The sequence below is a fragment of the Lagenorhynchus albirostris genome, chromosome 3 (assembly GCF_949774975.1).
Source record: "Lagenorhynchus albirostris chromosome 3, mLagAlb1.1, whole genome shotgun sequence".
In the NCBI taxonomy this organism is placed as follows: Eukaryota; Metazoa; Chordata; class Mammalia; order Artiodactyla; family Delphinidae; genus Lagenorhynchus; species Lagenorhynchus albirostris.
Genome location: NC_083097.1, coordinates 160,477,882 through 160,500,726, shown reverse-complemented (window position 1 = coordinate 160,500,726; position 22,845 = coordinate 160,477,882). Strand labels below are relative to the sequence as shown.

At 47.9% G+C, this 22,845-nt stretch overlaps 1 protein-coding gene across 10 annotated transcripts in view; it reads right to left on the bottom strand.

Moving 5' to 3' along the window:
• The window catches only part of GATAD2A (GATA zinc finger domain containing 2A), a 98,393-nt gene that overhangs the window by 56,325 nt on the left and 19,223 nt on the right, over positions 1-22,845 (bottom strand). For 9 of the 10 annotated variants that reach the window (XM_060144874.1, XM_060144872.1, XM_060144879.1 and 6 more), the window contains exon 2: positions 4,487-4,574. In XM_060144874.1, coding sequence (XP_060000857.1) covers positions 4,487-4,501 — 15 coding nt within the window. In that variant the 5' untranslated portion in view covers positions 4,502-4,574. Of the gene's footprint in view, positions 1-2,386; positions 2,501-4,486; positions 4,575-22,845 lie in introns of those variants that run through there. The other variant, XM_060144878.1, reaches the window with a different exon arrangement.

The following is a 22,845-nucleotide window of genomic DNA, read 5'->3' as shown; positions in this document are numbered from 1 at the left end:
ACTAGCTCTTACCCCCTTTTTTGTTCCTTGCAAATACAGTCTGTAGAGTAGAGGCAAGATAAATGCTTGCTTCTTTCCTTCTATCTACCAATTTTCAAAATGAGTTGATTCCCTAACACCTTCCAAAGGGCACCAGTGAGTTTCTTCCTTTCCTTTGAGCACCAATAGGAACACTGGATTTTTTTAATACATTTGAGGCTCCAACTCAGGGACTAATTCTCATTCACATTTACCTGCCCCACCCTTGGGGTGGAAGGGGGGATTCCTTCTGACACAACCCTGGTACCATCTTATACAACTGGGACATTCCCAATGCAGATTTAGAATTAAAACATTTTCACTTAAGTATTTTGATCTTTTATTTGCATAGGTCTTTCATCCTAAAAATTTTGGTTCTTTTTTTTGGGGGGGAGGCATAGTTCCCCAACCAAGGATCAAACCCAGGCCTCCAGCAGTGGAAGCGTGGAGTCCTAACCAGTGGACCACCAAGGAATTCCCAATTTTGGTTCTTAAAGACATCAATTACTTGTTTCCTCCTACAATATGTAACAGTAAGACTATGGGCATTGTTGACCTGAAACCAAAAATATGATTCCTAAAAACAGTTAAAGATTTTTTTCTAATTTTTGCCTTTATGGCATATCTCATATCTTACAATCAAACTACTATGATTTAGGGAATTCCCTGGTGGTCCAGTGGTTAGGACTCTGCAATCTCACTGCCGAGGGCCTGGGTTCGATCTCTGGTCGAGGAACTAAGATCCCGCATGCCACATGGCATGGCCCCCCCAAAAAAAGGAAAAATAAAAATAAAATACAGGGCTTCCCTGGTGGCGCAGTGCTTAAGAATCCACCTGCCAATGCAGGGTACAAGGGTTCGAGGCCCTGGTCCGGGAAGAACCCACGTGCCACGGAGCAACTAAGCCCGCGTGCCACAACTACTGAGCCCGCATGCCACAAGTACTGACCCTGCATCCTACAACTACTGAAGCCTGTGTGCCTAGAGCCCGTGCTCCACAACAAGAGAAGCCACTGCAATGAGAAGCCCGCGCACCTCAAGGAAGAGTAGCCCCCACTCGCCACAACTAGAGAAAGCCACAACTCGCCACAACTAGAGAAAGCCTCCGCGCAGTAACGAAGACACAACACAGCAAAAAATAAATAAAATAAATTTAAAAAAATAATAAAATAAAATATAAACAAATACACATGTCTATATCCCACCCCCACCGTTCCTTATGAGGGATAAAAGTGAGTGCGGTACATCTCTTTATCTTTCACCTTATAATTTTTTCTACTCATTTCACCCTAGAAATCCCATCACCATGACAAGAAGACACCCCTCCTTCCTCTGCTCAGGGGCTCGGCTCCACCGCACTGGCGATTCAGCCCCATCAGTCCCAGGCCCAAATGACAAACATCTAAGTTATTTCCAGTTTTATACTTCAGAATGTTGTAATGAACAGTCTTGTCACAAACCTTATTTTTGACAGTCTATCTTTGGCATACATTTCTAGAAGTGGACTTGCTGGAGCAAAGGGTAAGCAAATCCCCCTCCGAGGAGTTGTGAACCTCCAAAAGCAACATATGGTGCTGCGTGATTCCCACCAAGAGAATGGTGTCCACCTTTCAGGACAAAGGGTCAGAAATATCTTAGGGAAGCTCCAAAAAGCATTATTCTTAGTATCAGAAAAGACTGAGTATCTTTTATGCCTTGGTTAAGGGTCATCTGCATTTGCTTTTCCTGTTTGCTTTTCTGTAAGTCACACCCATTTTTGATCCTTAACACCAAGCACAAGGCCAGTCTCTCAGCACGCGAGCAGTATACGTAGCTGCTGAACGAACAGGACCCGACAAGCAAAATTCAAGGGTGGACACCAATTCCATTAGCCCAAGCAGGCAGCCTGACCCTCAGTATTCACACTGACAGCCACATACACTGTGGGGGCATCGTGTGGGGGCTGTGTATGCGCCTCAAGACTCCCCAGGACCCAGTCCTCCTCCTGCCTTGCTCTTCCTCTGTGCCCAGAGTCCTGGGCAGCAGGAATGGGGAGGCCTCAGCTGACTTTAGGCCATGGTTCAACTGAAAGTGGAACAATCAATCAATCTGCTGAGCTGACTTACACCCACAACAAAAAGTACACAAGCTGACATATTTATACATCTCTTAAAAATAACTGCTCAGGGAATTTCCTGGTGGTCCAGGGGTTAGGACTCTGTGCTCTCACTGCCAAGAGCCCAGGTTCGACCCCTGGTCAGGGAACTGAGATCCCACACCGCAGCCAAAAAATAAAATTGCTCAAGGGTGTTTTTGCCTGTTTGACATCGACCACCATCTGCCACAACCATTCACAGACCATCCTTTCCCGTCAAGCCCCTTCACTCACCGGGTACAGAGAGGCAGGGCCAGAGGGAACACCTGAGGGGGCTTCCAGAAATTCCCTCCGGAATCACCAAACTAACTGCTTTGTAATGCTCTGGCTGTGTCTTCCTTGTTGACCCTGTGATAGGAAAGGAGCAGTTTTCTTTCATTCATTCATTCATTCACTCAGCAAGTACTTACTGCTTGGACTATGTACTTCCTAGTTAACAAAGGGCCCGGCAGAGGTGGGGTCACCCAGCCGAGGACCTCAGAGAACCCTAAGCCAGCCCACTGCCTTCAGACAATGCCCTGGGCTATAGGATAAGGGATGATCACTCACCCCTCTGGGCTGCAGGTAAGACCTTGTCAAGACGTAAAGTACGATTTTCCAACACTAACGTCCAAAGAGAGCCTGTTGACAATCAAGCGCCAAACCCACTTTCTAGGTGGCTGGCTCACTGCATGCTGCCACCAGCACCAGGTAACGAGCACTGTCAACACCGATGATCCTCAACTAGCCTAGGAAACCGGCACAGACTTTGAGTCATTTTTTGTCTCCAGAGAGCTCTGGGGGCCTGGGGCAGGGCTGGGGGGGCATGTAAAATGGTGCAGCCACAATAACAACAGTCTGGCAGTTCCTCAGAATATTAAAGACTCATGACCCAACAATTCCACTCCTAGGTATATATCCAAAGGAAGTGAAAACAAGTCCACACAAATTTGTGTACATAAATGTTCACAGCACTATTCATAATTACCGAAAGGTGGGAATAGCCCAAATCTATCCCAGATGAATGGATAAACAAAATGTGGTCTATCCATTTGATGGAATATACTCAGCCACAAAAATGGATGAAGCACTGACTCATGCTACAGAGTGGATGAACCCTGAAAACTTGCTGAGTATGAGAAGTTAAACACACAAGGTCATAGATATTATGTGATTCCATTGATATGAAATGTCCAGAACAGGCAAATCCATAGAGATAGAAAGTAGATTAGTGGTTGCCAGGGGCTGAGGAAGGGAGATTGGAGAGGGACTGCTAATGGGTGTGGGCTTTCTTTTGAAGGTGATGAAAGTGTTCTGGAACTAGATAGACGTGATATTTGTACAACTCCTGAATATACAAAAACATCACTAAACTGTATACTACAAATGGGTGAATTATATGGTATGCAAATTATCTCAATTTAAAAATTTTTTTTTTTTTTTTAATACCAGTAAAGTTTGTTTTTGCTGGGTAAACATTCTGGAAATGTTTTCCTGACACCAGGATTACCTGACCATGCCCATACTATCATCTCGCTATATGCAGATAAGAGCTGAAACCTCACAAACCGACCCCCAACCCTTGTCACATACCTTGCTCAGCCCAGCAGCCAGTTCTTACCCTGTGCAGCTGTGACACTGTTTGAAGGGCATACACCCCTTGGAAAGTCACCAGCCAGCTGGCCTATAAGAGGAAGCAGCTAACCAACCCAGGAGGTCTCCAAGCTATCTCCGTGTTCTGAGACGTCTCTCAGTCCTACATTCTTCTCCAGGTAGGCAGCCCTGGCCCAAAACATCACTGGTCTGACAGTAACAGACAAAATCCCACCTGGGTTTTGGGCTCTGTCTTGCTGGGTCCCGAAAGCCCTGGACAGAGTCTCCACCTGAGAGCCCTATAAGCAGTAGGGGATGGCTCAGTTTCCCCATAGGCACGGGGTGCGGTAAGAGCAATGAGCTCCAAGCACTGGTGGTTAAGGATAAATTCTAACGGTTTCTGTCAGCATTGGGAAATCACAGGAATGGCCAGAGGGCAAAGGTCACTTGGCCAGGATTATCCTCTGCCCCTGATGCTCACGGAGGACAGTTCATCCTACTTGGGCCTGGCCTTTTCAAACGAGCGACCCCTGAGATGCAACAGGAGAGCAAACGGCCATCCTGGAGGAGGCAGGGCCTGGGCAGCCCTGTGGAGATGGCCCAATGTGCAATCCCAGAGGTACCTGTCTTCCTCCTTCTCCTCTAGGAGATGGCCATCAGCTTTTAAAGCAGTGCTCTGTTTCAAATGTCCAAGGACCTGAATAAGGCCTACTGGGTAAGTCAGTGCCTCCGTTCCACAGATACTAGATACTACACACTCACCTGGCTTCTGGGCATGGGACGGTGGTCCTACCAGCCGGCCATGGTGGGAGCTATGTCAAAAGGCAACTCCGTCAACGTGCTGGCCAACCTAAAGCAAAGAACAGAGGAAGAAACACTGAGTTTCCAAGGAAAATTTCTGGAATGTACAGACAGTTTTAAATGTCTCCAATCCCTGGAATTGCAAAATTCTAGATTTCAAACAGAGCTCTGTGTCTGCTACCTTCCAAGGGAGGGCAAGCTGAGGAAATCAATTTCTATCAGTCTCTGATGTATGATCCAATAAGGTGCACTAACCAATAAATACTAACATCTCAACACTACAAATCTCATCTTTAGCAATATGGATGGAGACAAGAGGTGGTACACAACCACAAGCCAACATACTGAACACACAGAAAACACTTCAAGGTTTTGATGATAATGGTAATGACATTAACAGCAGAAATAGAAATACTAGCATTTAATAGATGTTTAGTAGTGAGTTCCAGGTACTATGCTACAATTCAGTATCTCTGAATCCCCAGGACAATCTTAGGGATAAATTACACAATCACCCTCATTTTACACATAAGGGACCTGACATGTCTGATATTCAGGAACTTGCCCAGGGCCACCCAGGTCTCCCTCTCCAGAGATGACCTCTCCCCTCCCCAGTGCGCACTCCCCAACATAGACCCCAAGGAAACCACCCACCATTACCGGCAGTGCAGCGTTTGCCCTCAAGAAGCTGAGGGCATGAGGTGCCCAGGGATGGACAAAATTCATCTCCCACATGGAGGCGGCTTCACCGCCACAGGGCAACTAGAAGTTTCACCCAGGGATCAACTCCAAAGGTCTTACACTGCCCAGGCAGAAAGAGTCTGCCTGTTTCACAGATAGGAAAACTAAGGCTCAAGAATGTTTAGGAACTCTCCCAAGGTCCCAGAGATAGCATGGTCCCAGAACTTCCCCTCCTTTGTGACATCAGATGTCCAGGCCGCTGGGCACAGAGATTGAACCCAGTGAACCAGCCAAATCTCAAACTCCCAGGCAGTTGTCAGTTGTAGCTTGCCAAATATTGTCAATATCACCTCTGTTGTCATTCTTTGCACCCACATGACTATCAGGAGCTTGCTCTGATATGAAAACTTTATTTTTAAGCTGGGTTCACAGCAATTCACAGCTCATGGATGGCGAGAAACACTCCCACAGGAGAACTTGCAAAATAAGCAAGTATCAGTGAACTCTATGCAAAGACCTTTGGGAACCAAGGAGCACACAGCATCCTCCTCAGTGAGGGCCAGGGCTACAGCCACCACCAGGGCTAGCTCCTAGGGAGAGGGGCCCTTTCTGCCACTCTTTTTGGCCCCATTCAGGCTGGGAAATGCAGTAGATGCCATGAATCTTAGTTCTCTCTCTCTTTTTTTTTTTAATATTTACTTAGTTAGTAAGGCTGCACCGGGTCTCAGTTGCAGCACATGGGATCTTCGTTGCAGCACGTTTAGCTGCAGCACGCAGGATCTTAGTTGCAGCATGCGTGTCGGATCTAATTCCCTGACCAGGGATCGAACCCAGGCCCCCTGCATTGGGAGCGCAGAGTCTTACCCACTGGACCACCAGGGAAGTTGCGATCAGAGTTCTTTTACCTCCCAAGCCAAGGCCTCTCTCTGCCATGGAGGGGGAAGCCTCAGAAAGTAGGGGTCCTGGGCTTTTCCAAGCACCTACTCTCTTCAGGATCAAGGGCAATATACAAAAGTCAGTGGTATTTCCACATGGCAATGTTGTTCCACATGCCATTTGTTCCAAATGGCAACAAACAACCAAAACTCAAAGCTCTTAAAAAAAAATCAATTAATACTACCATAAATGTGAAATACTTAAGGATAAATCTGATCTTTCAAAAAAATGTGCAAGACCTGTAAGCTGAAACTACAGTAAGACGTCGCTAAGAGAAATGAAAGAAAACCTAAATAAACAGAGAGATATGACTTTTCCATGGGTCAGAAGGTGTCAATTCTCCCCTAAATTGATTCATAGATTCAAAGCCCCAATCAAAAATTGCCAGCATGGGACTTCCCTGGTGGTGCAGTGGTTAAGACTCTGACTGACAATGCAGGGGACACGGGTTCAAGCCCTGGTCCGGGAAGATCCCACATGCCATGGAGCAACTAAGCCTGTGTGCCACAACCACTGAGCCTGCGCTCTAGAGCCGCAAGCCACAACTGCTGAGCCCACGTGCCACAAATACTGAAGCCCGCGCGTGTAGAGCCCTTGCTCCACAACAAGAGAAGCCACCACAATGAGAAGCCTGCACACCACATCAAAGAGTAGCCCCCACTCGCCACAAATAGAGAAGCCCGTGTGCAGCAACGATGACCCAACGCAGCCAAAAATTAAATAAATAAATAAATTTATTTATTAAGAAAAAAAACTGCAGGCATGTTTTGCCGGAAAAAACAGACTGATTCCAAAATTTATATGGAAATGCAAAGGACTTAGACTAGTGAAATACTGAAAAAGAGAAACAAATTTGGAAGACTTACCTAACCTGATTTCAAGACATACTGTATGTAAAGTTAACAGTAGCCAAGAGAGTATGATATGAACGTAAAGACAGACAAGTAGACAGATGGAACAGAATACACCATGCACACGTGGACAAATGATTTTCAACAAAGATCCAAGTACCCTAACTCCGTGAGACCACAAGACACACTGGACATTTTCCTGAAGGGTTAACCTGCGAGGAAGGTGACCTTAATCTGTTATCATAATGCATACAGTGCATCATGGGGCAGTATGCAACATACAAGAAGTTTTAAGGTCACCTCAGACTTTCACCCTCCACCACAGCTTTCCCCACCTCAGCTCATGGTAAATTCAGTCTTTCAAAATGCTCAGATTAAAATCTGGAGTTGCCTTTTTTTTTCTATTTTGTGTGCGCCATGAGGCATGCGGGATCTTAGTTCCCCGATCAGGGATCAAACCTGTGCCCCCTGCATTGGGAGCGAGAAGTCTTAACCACTGGACCGCCAGAAAGTCCCTTTTTTTTTGGCTGCACTTGCCTTCTTGATAGGACTACCCATCATCCAGTCTGCCAGGAAATCCTACTGATTTTGCCGTCAAACACATCTGGGGTCCCACCACTTCTCACACCTCCACTTGCCACACTATCCTCCCTTAATACGACGGAGGTCTGCAAACTGGACCCCCTGCTTTCATTCCTCAGTTCGAAACCTTCCAAAGGCCCTGCAATCGCTCAGAGTGAAGCCCCATCCTCTCTTGACATGTCCACCCTCCTCCAGCCATGCTGGCCTTCAACACACCAGGCACCCTCCCACCTTGGGGTTCTTCAAGGTTTTCAACAAAATCCCCGATACTTTGTAATTTTAACAATCGATTCTTCAATTTGCATCCCAAGTTGAAAATGACCTTTGAAAACATAACTACCATACAATAATCTCTAAATGTCAACAAATGCCCAGTCCATATTCAGCTTCACACAATTTCCCAAAAACGTCTGTACACAGCCTGTTCTAACAGTAGTTGCTAGCTTTTGTGCTAGCATTTGTGCTAGCTGCTCTCTGCCTCCATCACTCTCCCCCACCATGGCTATCTCCTCCGTGTACCCCTAAGTCACTGCTCAAATGTCTCCCTCAAAGAGGCCCACCCTGCTCACCCTGCCCTTTCTCTGCCACAGCCCTGGCCCCTCCTCAAACTCCACACAACACAGCTACTGTATCTATGGACTTTCTCACCCGGCAAGAACATAAATGCCACAAGGAAAAGGGTGTCTGCCTGGTGCCTGATATCATTTCAAGCACCTCCAACAGTGTCCGGTGCTCAATAAATATTTATAGAATTAATGAGCAGAGATGGTTTAACATTGAGGCAGAAAGAACCAATCTGAGGAGTTCACACCCCAAAAACCCCTTGATACAATTAGAGCAAAATTCACGAAGGAGCAGAAACCAAGCAGAGACCACTTAGCACCATCAGGATTGGGAGCATTTCTCTAAAATAAACTGTAATCACTTTCCACTGGTATATCATTTGGGTTGCTGTGCCATCTACCCCACACTGGCTGGGTTTAGAGAGCTTTTACTGTTTTTATTTCCAACCCATATATTTAAAACAGTATCAAGTAACCCTTAAGTACACAATTACCAACTCGTAAGAGACTCTTCCACTCCCTTGATAAATCATTATGGTTTGGCTTTGACCCTGCACCTGGGTACTCCACTTACATGCATACACACACAACACCCCGAATCTTCGACCTACCCAAACAACAATTTCCCAATCTGAGGGAGATCACACTTGGTAAGGAGGCAGTGATTGGTGGTTTACATGAAATCAAGTCGCTGCACTTTGGGCAACAAAAGTCCACTGTTGCCACTTCATCCTCTCCAGCTCAGGCAAGAGAGGTCCGCTCCCTTTTAACTTGAGGGGAGGAGCCTCCTGCCAGACACTGGCTGCTGTCTAGGGAGCTCCAGTTCCTTAGAGACGCTTCAGCTGCAATGCCCATGGCCAGCCCAGGGACAGCTCTCAGAGGCCATGGGCACCTGATGGGGAAGCCTGGGCTCTCCAAGGTGCCCCCCAGAGGGCCCCATCATCCCTTCCGAGGCCTGGCCCTATGGAAGCTGCACACTTCTGATCTCCTACCACCGTCTGCACTCACCAAACACTTGCCCAGTGTTTTACCACTCTGGCTCTAATCCAATCCCGGGAACATATTAAGCCAAAAAACCTCCAAGATGAAACCCAGCAATAATACTATTCACCTTCTCCTACCCCTAGGTCCACAAAGTCCACTTGTTCCACACAAAATGAGCACCCCACCCAGACCCTCTCTGCCAACAGTCTTAGCGACTGTACTGCTAACTGTCAAGGAGAGGAAGTCCCCAGCTAGCTCTATGAGAAAGGGAGAAACTGAGGCAGGGCAACAGTGGATCATCTCAAGGAAGCCCAGAGGTCACACTGCTCCAACATGCGCTGGCTGGTTAGGGAAAGATTAACTTGGGTCAGAGTCAATTCCCTAATCCAAGGGTCGGCAAACTACTGCCTGGGCCTGTTCTGGCGAATGGCTTTCCTGGGACACAGCCACGCCCACTCAAGTTTGCACTGTCTCCAGCTGCTTTCACCTACAGGGCAGAGCTGAGTAGTAATGACAAAGACAGTAAGGGTGGAAAATACTGACTACCTGATCCTTGAGAGCAGGAGGGAACCATGGCCCTAACAGGCTCTGCTGAGCATTAAAGGGACAGAGATGACTCAGGCAGAGCAGCATGCCTGAGACAAGAAGTCAAGGCAGAGGCACAGCAAGGGGGTGCTTCAGCTCCACGTCAGCCCCAGGGGACCAAGCAGTACCTGCTCTCCCCAAAGCAAAGAGCCTCATTAACCCTATATCCCCACAGAGTGAGGGAGAGCATGACTAGGCAGACTCGAGAGGCAAAGAACCAACCCCATGAGGGCCAAGGAGCCGACAGTGAGGCCAGCTGCACAAGCCTATCCTTGGCAACCAGAGCTGGCCGGTCTCCACTGTCAAGCCAAAGCATCTACCAGGGTAACAACCAGTATGTGCCCTCCAGACCCCCGGGTCTGCCCCTGACTCTCCTCCCTCAGCCACAGTAACCACGGCCTCACCAAGAGACAGACTGTCCACTCCCCACACTATGCCAATGCAGCTGTTCCTAAAGCTCGCTAAAACCTCCCAACACCCCCAACACCTCACCACAGCCTTTAAGGCCCTGACTGTTTAGGCGCAGGTGACCCTATGAAGTCATCTGGGACGCACATAGTACGTGTACACACACCATGCTCCTGGCTCCAACCACACAGGCCTTGTTTCAATTCATCTTACCCACCATATCTGCCTTCCTCCACCACTGGGCCTTTGCACATGCTGTTGTCACTGCCATGAAAGTCCTTCCTTCCCCCCACTCACCTTTCAAACTCAAAACATGTGTTACTCAGGCACCCTCTCCTTGCTTCCATCCCCGAGGACTACAGCCCCATCACGTGGCACGGCTGATCTTGACATCTGACATCAAGCATCCCACTAGGTTCTCTCCCCCAAACGCTCTACACTCCACAAGAGAAAGGGCGCTTGCTCATCTCCTTATCCAAGGCCCAAGGAGGCATGGAGAAGAAATGACAAAATGGCATCCTCTGTGAGTTATAAATACTCAACCACTATGTTTTCACCACCAACCTGATGCAAAAACATAACAATATAAATATAACATCAGGAAGAAACAATATGGAGATAGGCAAGGCCACAGCGTCGCCACAGCCCCTGCAGAGCCCAGAGCTTCTTGGAGTGGGGGGAGCTCTCCCCAACTCCCTCACATGGCTGTTTGGAGAAAGGCGCCTGGAGATTCCCTTAGGCCTCAATGGCCTTGTGTCTGGAAGGGCCTCCCCTATCACCACTAAGAAGTGTGACCTACCCCAGCACCCATTCACCCACACCCTGCACTCCCCTCCCCATTTCTATTGCCAAGATTCCATATCCCTCCCTAAAAAACCCATCAACAATCCTTCCAACAGAAGGCCCTGCCCTCTCGAAGGCTTGACTCCAGCATCACCCTCCTTTCTTCTGAGCATCCCTCCCTTTCACACTATCAGACCATCCTGATGATAATGAACAGAATCCTACTGATGAATCATACAGCTAGCTGCCCAGCCACGACCCTCCTGATAATTAAACAGTCCATCCAGCCTGGGACCAAATCCAACTGCGCCCCTGGGAGCCCACCTAGCCCCTTAGGACTCAAGACCATCCTGAGGACCAAGTGGCAGGCCCTGGCTCCAGGCAGGCTCTCAAAGAGAAGCAACTAGTTCTTACTTTGACTACTATGATTAATGTTGTTCCTCAAAATATTTTGATTCCTTATAACAAGGTTCCTTTCAGTGTTTCCACCCTCGATCCCTAGCAGCTGCCCAGGCAGTCCACTCGGCAGTTCAGAACTTCAGATAAACCCCCATACTTAAAATGCCCAGGGATCAGGAACTTCCCTGGTGGCCCAGTGGTAAAGAATCCGCCCTCCAATGCAGGGAACGCGGGTTTGATCCCTGGTCAGGGAACTAAGATCCCACAGGGCAACTAAGCCTGTGCGCCACAACTACTGAGCTCGTGCGCCTCAACAACAGAGCCCACATGCCTCAAACTATAGAGCCAACGCACAACAACTAGAGAAGAGAAAACCTGCACGCCACAACTAGAGAGAAGCACGCGTACTGCAACGAAAGATCCTGCATGCCTCATCAAAGATCCCACGTGCCACAACTGACCCAACACAGCCAAAAATAATAATAAATAAAACAATAAAAAAAAATAAATAAAATTTTAAAAAGCCCAGGGATCAAATGTTCACATCTAGACAAGTCTGAGACTTTGGTAGGTGTTTGAAATGTCTAGCATTAGGGCATTACAATATTAAAGGATACCTTGAAGAAAATGTCACAAGAACAAAAGAGGAAATAACTTCTGTGTTAGTAACGAGTAACTACGAACTAGAGTCTCCCCTTCTGTGCATACACATCAATATGTGCCACACTAAGGGAATTCTCTAACAAAGAGCCACAGAAAACCAAGGAACACCTTCAATCTCTGTGCTGAGCACTGGAGGAGAGAAGATCTCAAATGTTCCTGGACTGTCCTCCTAAATCTCCTGCAGACTCTAGTTCTGTGTGACTCTACTGAGGGGAGGAAGTGCATCCAGGCCCCACCGCTCTAGGGACCAAAGAACACCCATGGAATTACGCTCCCAAGATGATGTTAAAATGAGCCTTCTAGAACCATGTATATCTTTTTTTTTTTTTTAAAGCCCCTAGTATCTGGCATAAGGTAGACCATCAAAATGTGAGTGTCTCTGTTCATTTCTCCCTAAGCTAACTCTTGGAGGATAAAAATGCATGCTCTAGGCTTCCCTGGTCATGCAGTGGTTAAGAATCCTCCTGCCGGGCTTCCCTGGTGGCGCAGTGCTTGGGAGTCCACCTGCCAATGCAGGGGACACGGGTTCAATCCCTGGTCAGGGAGGATCCCACATGCCGCGGAGCAACTAAACCCATGCACCACAACCACTGAGCCTGTGCTCTAGAGCCTGTGGGCCACAACTGCTGAGCCTGCATGCCACAACTAGTGCAGCCCACGCGTCTAGAGCCTGTGCTCCGCAACAAAAGAAGCCACCACAATGAGAAGCCCGCGTGCAGCAACAAAGACCCAATGCAGCCAAAAATAAATAAATTTATTTTTAAAAATGCATGCATGCTCTCATAAGGATGCAGGCTATTTCTGAATTCAGAAAGGTTCTGGGTTTTTTTCCTTTTTTTTTTTACTGTGCTAAAATACACATAACATAAAATTTACTGTCTTAATCATATTTTGGCCTTAGTCATTTTTAAGTGTACAGTTCAGTGCCATTAAGTACATTCACACTGTTGTACAGCCATCACCATCATCCATCTCCAGAACTTTTTCACCTTGCAAAACTGAAACTCTGTCCCCATTAACTAACTACCCACTAACTACCCATTTTTCCCTCCCTCCCATGCCCATCCAGGCAACCACCATCCTACTTTCTGTCTCTATGAATCTGACTACTCTAGGTGCCTCATATAAATAGAATCATGCAGTATTTGTCCTTTTCTGTCTGGCGTATTTCACTCAGTACAATGTCTCTTTGAGGTAGAACAACAAATCATTTTAACCTTTCGAGGCCCATGGGTCTGGTACACCCACAGCCAAAAAGCATGGCTCTAGAACCCTGTTTCCCAGACCAGCCATGTCCCTGACATGTTCTACTATCAACCAGTCCTTCCCTCCACTCCCCAAATAAATTGCACAAAAAGATACTGGAAAGACTTACAATAGTGAGATGAAAGCAGCATCTAATGTTATACCTCAGATGGACTTCAAGTATGCCAAGTCTCATCACCCCAGTTCTTGCCTCCCAGAGCACTCTGTCTCCCCAGGACACACCTATTCCAGCCCCATCTCACAGCCATGAACCAAGGGAGTCAAGAAACCCCTGTTAGATGAACGATAAAGATAACTAACTCGTCTTGGGCACAATCTTTTCCTATATGTGGAAGCCAGAGATATCACAGCACAACCCAAACCTATTCCTTGGAGCACCTGAGCCAGACTCAGAAACCCTTACGCAGGCCCACTGGCGGTGTGAGCCCTGAGTTCCAGACACATCAAACTCACGTCAAACTCAAAAGACAACAGAGACACAGACAACTAGCCCCAACAATGCACTCAGCAATCAATGTCACTGAAGAGGAAAACACTGCATCCCCTCCTCAAGGTCTGAGTACCAAACCCACTTATCTTGTGAGGCTGACACAAAGCCAGGCCCAGGGGAGTCAGTCACCACACTGGCCAAGTCCATGGATGCTATGTGGGAAAACAGTGACACCAAATGACCCCACATGAGGTACCCAACTCCAACAGGAGGAGGACATTTGGTTCATTACCAATAATTTCAGATAGAAACGCCCATAGCACCTCAATTATCACTTTGGTTAACTGCTCCAGAATAAGAAGGGCAAAAATGATTTTCTGGGCTTCCCCACCTAGTTTGGCTTGGGCAAACAGGCAGTCTCCTTTCCAAACAGACATGTCCCTGTGTGGCCTGTGACTGCAAAATATAGTGTCCTCCTGGGACGACTAACAAGGGGGAGGCTGAGGAGGTAACTGAGTCTCCAGGACCACTCGGAACAGAAAAATTTGAGAGTGAGGATCACAAAAAGCCCCAACCACAGAAGATCTCCATTACAGCAGGTGGCCTGAACAGGAGGTTCCCAAAGCAGCGGGCCTCACTGCCAAGAAGGCACCATCCAGGTGGCCTCCACGTCACAAAGCATGTCAACCAGCTGTATCAGTATTTATTTTCATGTCAAGAAATAAAACCTCCAGCCATTCCATTCTTGTGGCAAGTTTTCTTGAGTTTGTTTTTAAAGAAGCAACACCTTATTTATCACACAATCTCCCGGAAAAGCAAGAATCCTTTTTTCACCAAGTGGAGGACTAGGTGTCCTCCACTGACTCTGAGGGGTCCCGGCCCTGGCCACAGGCGCCATGTGCTGCCTCAACCCAGGTCCTGTGGCCGTGGGCCTGTGTGTGCTGAGAAAGCAGAAGCAAAGCCACCAGCTGAGCACCTTCTCTATGCCGTAAAGACAGACCCCAACTCTGTGATGACACGGGCACCAACCATCACCTGCATATTCACGGACAGGGCAAAGACCTGCACATCACCCCAAGTCTCTCTGAGGAGCAACATGAAGGCCACAGGCTGAGCCCAGAGTTTATACTTCCTCACCGGCCATCTTCAAACAGGCAGTCTTGGTGAACAAGCAGCAATCTGGCGCAAGCTGGTAACTAGGGCAGGTGCTCCCCACAAGTTTAAGAACCGGTATCTCACTTTCCAGAACTGGAATAGAGAAGGGAAAACCTGTTCAGGAGCATGGAGGGAGCAGTGTTGTGTGCTGGCCCCACTGTATATAAATGAAGACCTACCTGGGCCTAAAGGAAAAAACTTCATGGTCTTGAAATCCAAACAAAGTCTAAAAGTAGTTCACAAAGCTTATCCCTGTAAGGTCCAAGATAAGACTATTTTGGTCAGGTAGCAGCAGGTAGGATGGCAGAAATATCACCAAAGAAATGTAAACTAGGGGGACTTCTCTGGTGGTGCAGTGGTTAAGAATCTGCCTGCCAATGCAGGGGACATGGGTTCGAGCCCTGGTCCGGGAAGATCCTACATGCCGAGGAGCAACTAAGTCTATGTGCCACAGCTACTGAGCCTGCATTCTAGAGCCTGTGAGCCACAACTACTGAGCCTGAGTGCCACAACTACTGAAGCCCGCGTGCCTAGACCCCGTGCTCCACAACAAGAGAAACCACTGCAATGAGAATCCCACGCGTAGCCCTCGCTCGCCGCAACTAGAGAAAGCCCGTGCACAGCAACGAAGATCCAACACAGCCAAAAATAAAATAAATAAATAAAGAAAAAAAAAAAAAGAAATGTAAACTTGGCAGACCACACAGTCCAGGAGAGGACCTCCAGTTTTCACCTCTAAAACGCACTCCCCTACTCCCCCATCCCCTCACCCCTGCCCAGAAGGGCCCCTGTGGCACTTGGGCACTTCCTGGGAGGCAGGGCTACTGTCTGCTCACTACCAAGGAAAGCACCCACCAGCTGTCCCACTACTGCTGGACGGACCTGGAGCCTCAGCTGGCCTCTGCCACCTTGATCCTCATGAAGGGTCCCATCCTCCAGGCAGGCAACAGGAGACTGAGAACAAGTGACTGAGGTCTATGTAAGGTGGTACTTTCCAGAACACCAAAGGGTCCGCCTAGATCCAAATCCAGAGCAGCTAGTGAGTACCCAGGCAGGCGGCAAGGTCAGCATTGTTCACACACAAACCTCCAGATGCCCCCTAGCTGAGTTTTGGACAGAAGGGTGGCCTTGGTAGAATTCTGGAAATCCAGTCTGATGCTGGGTCTTCAAATACAAAACAAGCTACAACCATCTGAGCAACCAAGCTTTCCTAAGAGGGAGAATTCAGTTTCTCTATCTGTCAGGAACCAGGTCAAACAGTCAAAACCATCTAGTAACTTCTGACACATGGCTGGAGCCATCCAACAACCACATCACAGCACTGATGGCCGTGACTGAGGCCACGTGTTCAGCCCAGGAGTCCCGAGGCCTCATGGCAAGGTCCAGGCCAACAAGCCAGTTCCCAGCCCCAGACACTTCATCATTGCCACAAACTCTCATGATGTATCACAAGGATCACAAAAACTGCATGAGTGATTAAAATGCTGCAAAGTTCCAAGGAAGAAACTGCAACGATGGCAACATTTATCAGTAAATTGTGGCTTACACTACATAAGCCAATTAAGAACAAATTAAGAGGGACTTCCGTGGTGATTCAGTGGCTAAGACTCCACGTTCCCAATGTAGGGGGCCCAGGTTCGATCCCTGGTCAGGGAACTAGATACCACATGCCGCAACTAAGAGTTCGCATGCCCCAACTAAAAAAAGATCCTGTATGCCGCGACGAAGATCCCATGTGCCTCAACTAAGACCCGGTGCAGCCAAATAAATAAATAAATATTAAAAAAAAAAAAAAAGAAAATTGAGAAATGACATGAACAGACACCACATCTTCCTGACAATGTACCCAACGATAAAAGTATGATCAGAGGAGGTCAGGAACAGAGGGGCTCCTCAGGGAGGGTGTTTCAGAGAACCATCGGACTGTCCTCACTGCCCCCAGCCCTTATAAGGTAAAATGAGCCCAAGATGGAAGAAGCAGAGCCTTCCCAAGGTCTCAGAGGAGGTAGGGAAGAGGGGAGGGTGGGCTACACCAGGCTTCTCTAGGCCATCAGAGCTTCCCAGCACCTTGCACAGACACTTCCCATCACTCTATCCTCACAGAAGGCCCACTGGGGAGAAGAGGTGCTGGGCAGACACAGGGCCTTGCTGGCTGGGAAGAGTTCTGCTTGACTCAGCCGAAGAGCCAGCATCTAGGGAGCAAGCAGGAAGGAAACCGTGCTAGAGAGTCAGACACATAGAGAAGCCCGCTACTGGAGGAGAGAGGCAGCAAAGACCAAATCCCCGGGCCCTACCAAAGCTTTAGAAGAGTGAAAGGCCTGCTTCCTGGGGTGCAACGGCAAGGACACCAGAATTTTGAAATACACTTTGTTTTGGCTTCCGCTGCAAGTTGGAGATTTCCTTGCTGGTAGCAGATTTTACTACTAAACCTGATGCGCTATGAGGTACAATGCGAACGTCATGTGAATCTCTGACTTAAAATAAGAAGCCCAAAGAAACCTGTGGGCTGTGCCCTCAGTGGGACTTTGTTTCTACCTGAGACTCACCCCAGAGTGGGCCGGGGACCCCACAAAAGGCAGGACTCTGCCACACGAAGCCCATGTCCAACACGGACTGAAATGTCTTTCCTCCATTTGCACACATACACACACGCACAAGCACCTATAGAGCCATCACACACGTGCATAAGCACATGTGCACAAGCACACACAAGGGTGCACACAAAACCAATATATACAGGACACCACATGGGCACACACGAGGCCAGCACACACTTTATCTTCCAGGCAAAGGTATACTTCTAAACTGTCAGTTGTTGAGAACGTAGACCACACATGCCAGAGAAACACTGTCCTAAGTAGGGTCAGGCTCCCAAGTAGTCCACAAAGTCCACCTCATTCCAATATTCTCAAAGCACAGTCCTGCCAATACAACCCAACCCAAAGCACGAAATCCCCTGGGAAGTCGCCTCGAGTCCCAGCCCTAGCCCTCCCAGATCAAAAGGGGCGAGGAGGAGAGAGGAGGAGTAGTGCCACAGGGGCAAGGGTAGGGGTGTTCACTCACCTCACCTTTATTGGGCCAGCCTTGCAGGGACCCTCTGTCCTCCTCCGAGGCCTATCCCACTGCCATGCTCTGTCACCAGCCACCTAACACAGACCTAGGTCCTACCTAACCATCCAGCACCAAGATCCAGCCTGAGCCCCAGGCACTGCAGGTCTGTCCCCAAGACCCCAGTCACACTACTGCTAGAGTGGGGGCTCCACTGTCCCCCATGGTCCAGGACTCATCAGTGTTCATCGGACTTTGGTGGCACGGAAAGGGGAGGGCCTGATTCTCCACTGAGAAAGCTACCACTGGGCACACAGATTCAAACTGCTGCAGAAAAAAAAGCTCACTGCTGACAAAGGCAGGAACATCCAAAGAATCACCTTTAACACGTTGACAAGAGATTTTGTTACTAAAGGAGGAAAAGAAAAGTACAACAGTGGATAATGATTATTAAATTCTTTATTTGGTGCCAGGCATGGTGCCAGTACTTTACATACCTGATTTCATTTAATCCTCATAACCACAGAATGAGGTACTACCAACACTAACCACACTTCACACTGGGAGACTGTCACTGTCACCCACACTTCACACAGGGGACTGCCATTGATGCCCACACTTGACAGGTGAAAAAAACAGAGGCTAAGATAAGTCAAGGTGATTGGCCAGGGTCACAGGATTAAGAAGTTAAATGGGGATCCAGATGCAGGTCAGCCATCTCCCAGACCCAGGCTCAAATCTGAACCACCACACCTTCGAGGGAAGTCGGACTCTTAAGGCCATCCTAAGGCTGGATCCTTCCCAAGGCTATGGGAAGACTTCCTAAAGCAAAGATGAGCACCCCCTCGATTCCCTCTTACAAGAGCACACTAACTTAGCCCTTTACTGAATTGCTAGAAACCTCCCGGAGGAATGAGCCTTGTTGTGCAAACCCTCATTCCATGGACCATACAGCAAATTCAATAACTCGTGTGCATCTTCACCTTCTGCAAAAGGCACTAAAACCCTCAGAGGTTGACGAAGCACATATTTCTGAGCCCCTACATGCCAGGGTACATACAAGTCAAGGGAAGGGGCTTAAAGGACTTGATCAACACTACCAGGGACTTCCCTGGTAGTCCAGTGGTTAAGACTCTGCACTTTCACTGTCGGGGGCATGGGTTTGATGCTGGTTGGAAATGAAGATCCCTCATGCTGCGGGGCGCAGCAAAAAACTAAGGGAAAAAAAAACACTGCCAGCCTAGGTCATAAACTAGGACCTCTTCATCTTCTTTTCCATTGTGTGAGATGTACACACAAGCCAACCACTCTTAGCACTCCACAGAGCAGACCAGGGGGTCCCTGGCAAGGAACAGATGTGCAGAATTATCTTCTTTCCTTCCATCAGAACAGCACAGCACTCATGCATGAGGTAGGGAACAGAGCAGACACAGACCATTGGGAAGGAGACAGGTCCTCTGACCAAAGACAGCAAGGAGAGTGCAAGGACAGCAGAAGACACATGGCCAAGGGACATGGAGCTGGGGGACAGCCCAGGCCCTGTGGGAGCGCTTCCTAAGGTGGGTGGTGGCCAGGGCATGTGCTGGCCCTCCCAGCTCTGCATATGAGGCACCAGGCTGCTGCCCTCACCCAACTCACCTGATTCCTCACTCCCACCCATGACCTCAAAATCAGGACCCTGATGGTGTCTTGGTCATCATCAGGCAGATGTCACTCTCAGACCCAAGTCATTTTTTTTCCAAGTGCCAGGTCCCCACGGCCCTTTTCCTTCCTGTGTCCACAACCCCTCTCCCTACTCTCAAAACCAGTATTGTCATTGGGTAAGACACCCACCTGTCTTCTCCCCTGAACTCTACAAGAAGAGTCAGGATTTGGAAACATTTGAGCAATGCATGAAACAGGGAAACATTCTCAAACTAGGAAGCCGCAGCTGTTGGAAAAATTCATGTGATGTTTCAGAGAAGTGTCTTAATCGCCCTAGGTCTGTTTGGAAAAGTGTCCAAAACCTCAAGCTGGAAAATTCTCAGAATCCAGAAAATGCTGATTACCGGGACTTCCCTGGTGGCCCAGTGGTTGACTTCGCCTTCCAATGCAGGGGGTGTGGGTTCGATCCCTGATCAGGGAGCTAAGATCCCACATACCTCAGGGCCAAAAAACCAAAACATAAAACAGAAGCAATATTGTAACAAATCGAATACAGACATTAAAAATGGTCCACATCAAAAAAAAAAAAAATGCTGATTACCAGCCAGCTCCTGGGGCACAGGAATCACATGGAGCCTCTTCCTGGTCCCTCTAATTGCTACAAAGCTCTTTTTCAGGCTAAGTTAAGGGCCACGTCCTTCTAATTTCTACCTATCCATCACTACTTCACTCTTGGGAACAGAGCAGAACAAACTCGTATATACAAGACAGTCCCTCAAATATTTTATTCTTTTACCCATTATTTATCACACTTTCATCTAACACAAAGCACTATTTCTTTGGGGAGGAAGAGACACAAGGACAAATCAAGTTCCGCACCTAGCCCCCAGAGCCAGCCGAGATCTGTCAGGGTCAAAGACACGTGCCTCCTGTTCATGAGGGTCCTGAGCCCTGATGGTCACACAGGACCGCCACACCTCAACACACTACGTTCTCCTAGCGAAGGAGAAAGTGGCCATCCAGGCTCACAGGCTGTGCCCTGGGTCTCACCAATGCCCACCTTCTCCCAGGCAGTAAACACGATCTCAGACCACCCTTCTCTAGGGCCCAGCTCACCTCACCTTTGCTCATACTCAGCACCCCTAAAACCGAAGACCCACTATCTCAGGGCCTGAGACACCTGTACTGCATTTCACTCCATAGGCCACCTACTGGAGTAGCTTAGGCTCTTCTACGTCAATGGGTTAACTTTTTAAAATAACTTAAAAGAAAAATTAGCCAACCCTAGTTCATAGACTTAGAAGACTGGTTAAACTGATTCAAAGTGACCCTAATTTTTCTAAGCAATTTAAGTTACTTTCTCCCTTCTGCAATAAACCAAGGTAACGAAGTGGGCATGCTCCCACCATCTTAAACTTCACAGAAGGTGCATGTTTCTCATCTGCTCACCCAATGCTAAGTACCTTCCCCAGGTGGCGACCTGTCCACTCTTGCTGCCTTTTGTGTCAGGGTCACCTGATCTTATCTCTGGAAAGTAAGAGGAACCCCTTCCATCCTCCCTGAGGGGGGTGAGTGGGTACCTGATGGCACCAACAGCAGGAAAGGCCAACTGTCCAATCCTGAGCTGAGATCCCAACTCACCAATGGGTCTCCTGGAACCCCTCGTCACCCCCCCCCCGACCCAATCTTCTCTCTTCCAAGAACATGATCAATCCCTCTAACCAGTTCTCCTATGAAATGGTTTAAAGACTACTTCAGCAGGCAGAATGGACTTCCCCACATATAAAGGATATGCAAAAAATAACCTCCCTCGAAGCTTTTTAGCAGCCAGCTTGTGCTGTCCTAGACTCATCCTTATCTGAGTGTTAAGGTCCTTCACTCTTGCCCCAGACTAGCACAGCTGATCATCAGAGCCTCGTACAGGATCTGATGGCTAGCTTTTTTGAATCTTGAAATGGACACCCAAAATGGATCACCCGAAGGATGACTAAATAATAAGTGTCATTACTTTTTATTAATAGATGGGGAAAAGCAGTTTAATGCTCTTAAAATTGAAAGCCATCAACCACTAAATTCCAGAACAGGAAACACAGCTAGAGTTTTTGTTTTGTTTTGTTTTGAAGGCAGCCCTGAGACTCCAGAAGCAGCCCTGAGTTCTTCTTCCCTGTGTCCTGTCCCATCCTCACACCAGAGATACCATGATGACCTCAAAAAACAAAGCCCTGAGGAAGGAAACCTGCCAATGGACCTACACTACATAAATAAAAGAGAAACCTAAAACAAAACAAAAAATTCTAAACTAACCAGGCCATAAAGAAATAAGGATAACAGAGATCAGACCAGGAAGCACTAGAAGGGAACAGAGATCTATGTTCTGTCTTCTGCAAGTCAACCCAGGGCAGGCCACTCCTCCTCTCAGGCCTCCGTTTCCAGTTTGCAACATCAAGGGCTGTCCTGTTCATCTGGAAGTCTGTATGCTGCCTGCTGGGTTCAGCAAAACAGCACACAGAAGCAAGCTAGTCCCAGGTAAATGTTACATTTGTCTGCTGCCCAAGGACCAAAAATAGTTACATTTCTAATGCTCTGCCTGACAAATATAAATTGACAGTAAGGCTACAATTACATTTTAATCCAGACTCAGTCCCTTAATATCCTTAACCAAGAAAACTTCAAAAGCAAACTTCAAAAACTTCAAATGCCTACTACTGACACCTGAGGCTCCCACCACCTCCCCAGTCTTTGGCATCGGGAAATGTCACTTGTAAGGTTGAAACAAACAAAAAGCCTCAACAATAAAAACTTTAAAGGTTTGCAGAGAGAGGCAAGAGACAGATGACCAACATACAAACTGCTGAGAAGGTCAGCTAATCAAACAAAAGTGTTAAAGAAAATACTAATCAAACCCTCGAAATCTCCCCAGGTTCCGGTGGGTGTAAGAGAGTCCCAGGGAGGGATCTGACTCCAGAATCCGCTGAAAGAACTGCCCACCATTGAAGGGGGTGGGCATTAACCCTTTACATGCAGGAGAGAAGACAAAATGAGGTTCAGGTGTTGTCAATGATATGCAAGTCCTGAGAATATCACAGGTCTGGAGTGACTCAACCAATTCAATCAACACCTTCAAACCAAGGATTCAGTTTGCCATGCTCCTACTTTCCCCACACCACTGAGCAATTGCGAAAAAAATGTGTTTCCTCCGTGGATGAATGAAGATTGTAGCAGCAAAGTTTTCAGAACTGGCTGGCAGAGTGAGCCTGCCCAAAACACACAAGAAAGCTAAAAATATGCTGTCACTGCCACAAAGTCCACCAAATGGAAACTCAAGTGACGAAGATACTGGCC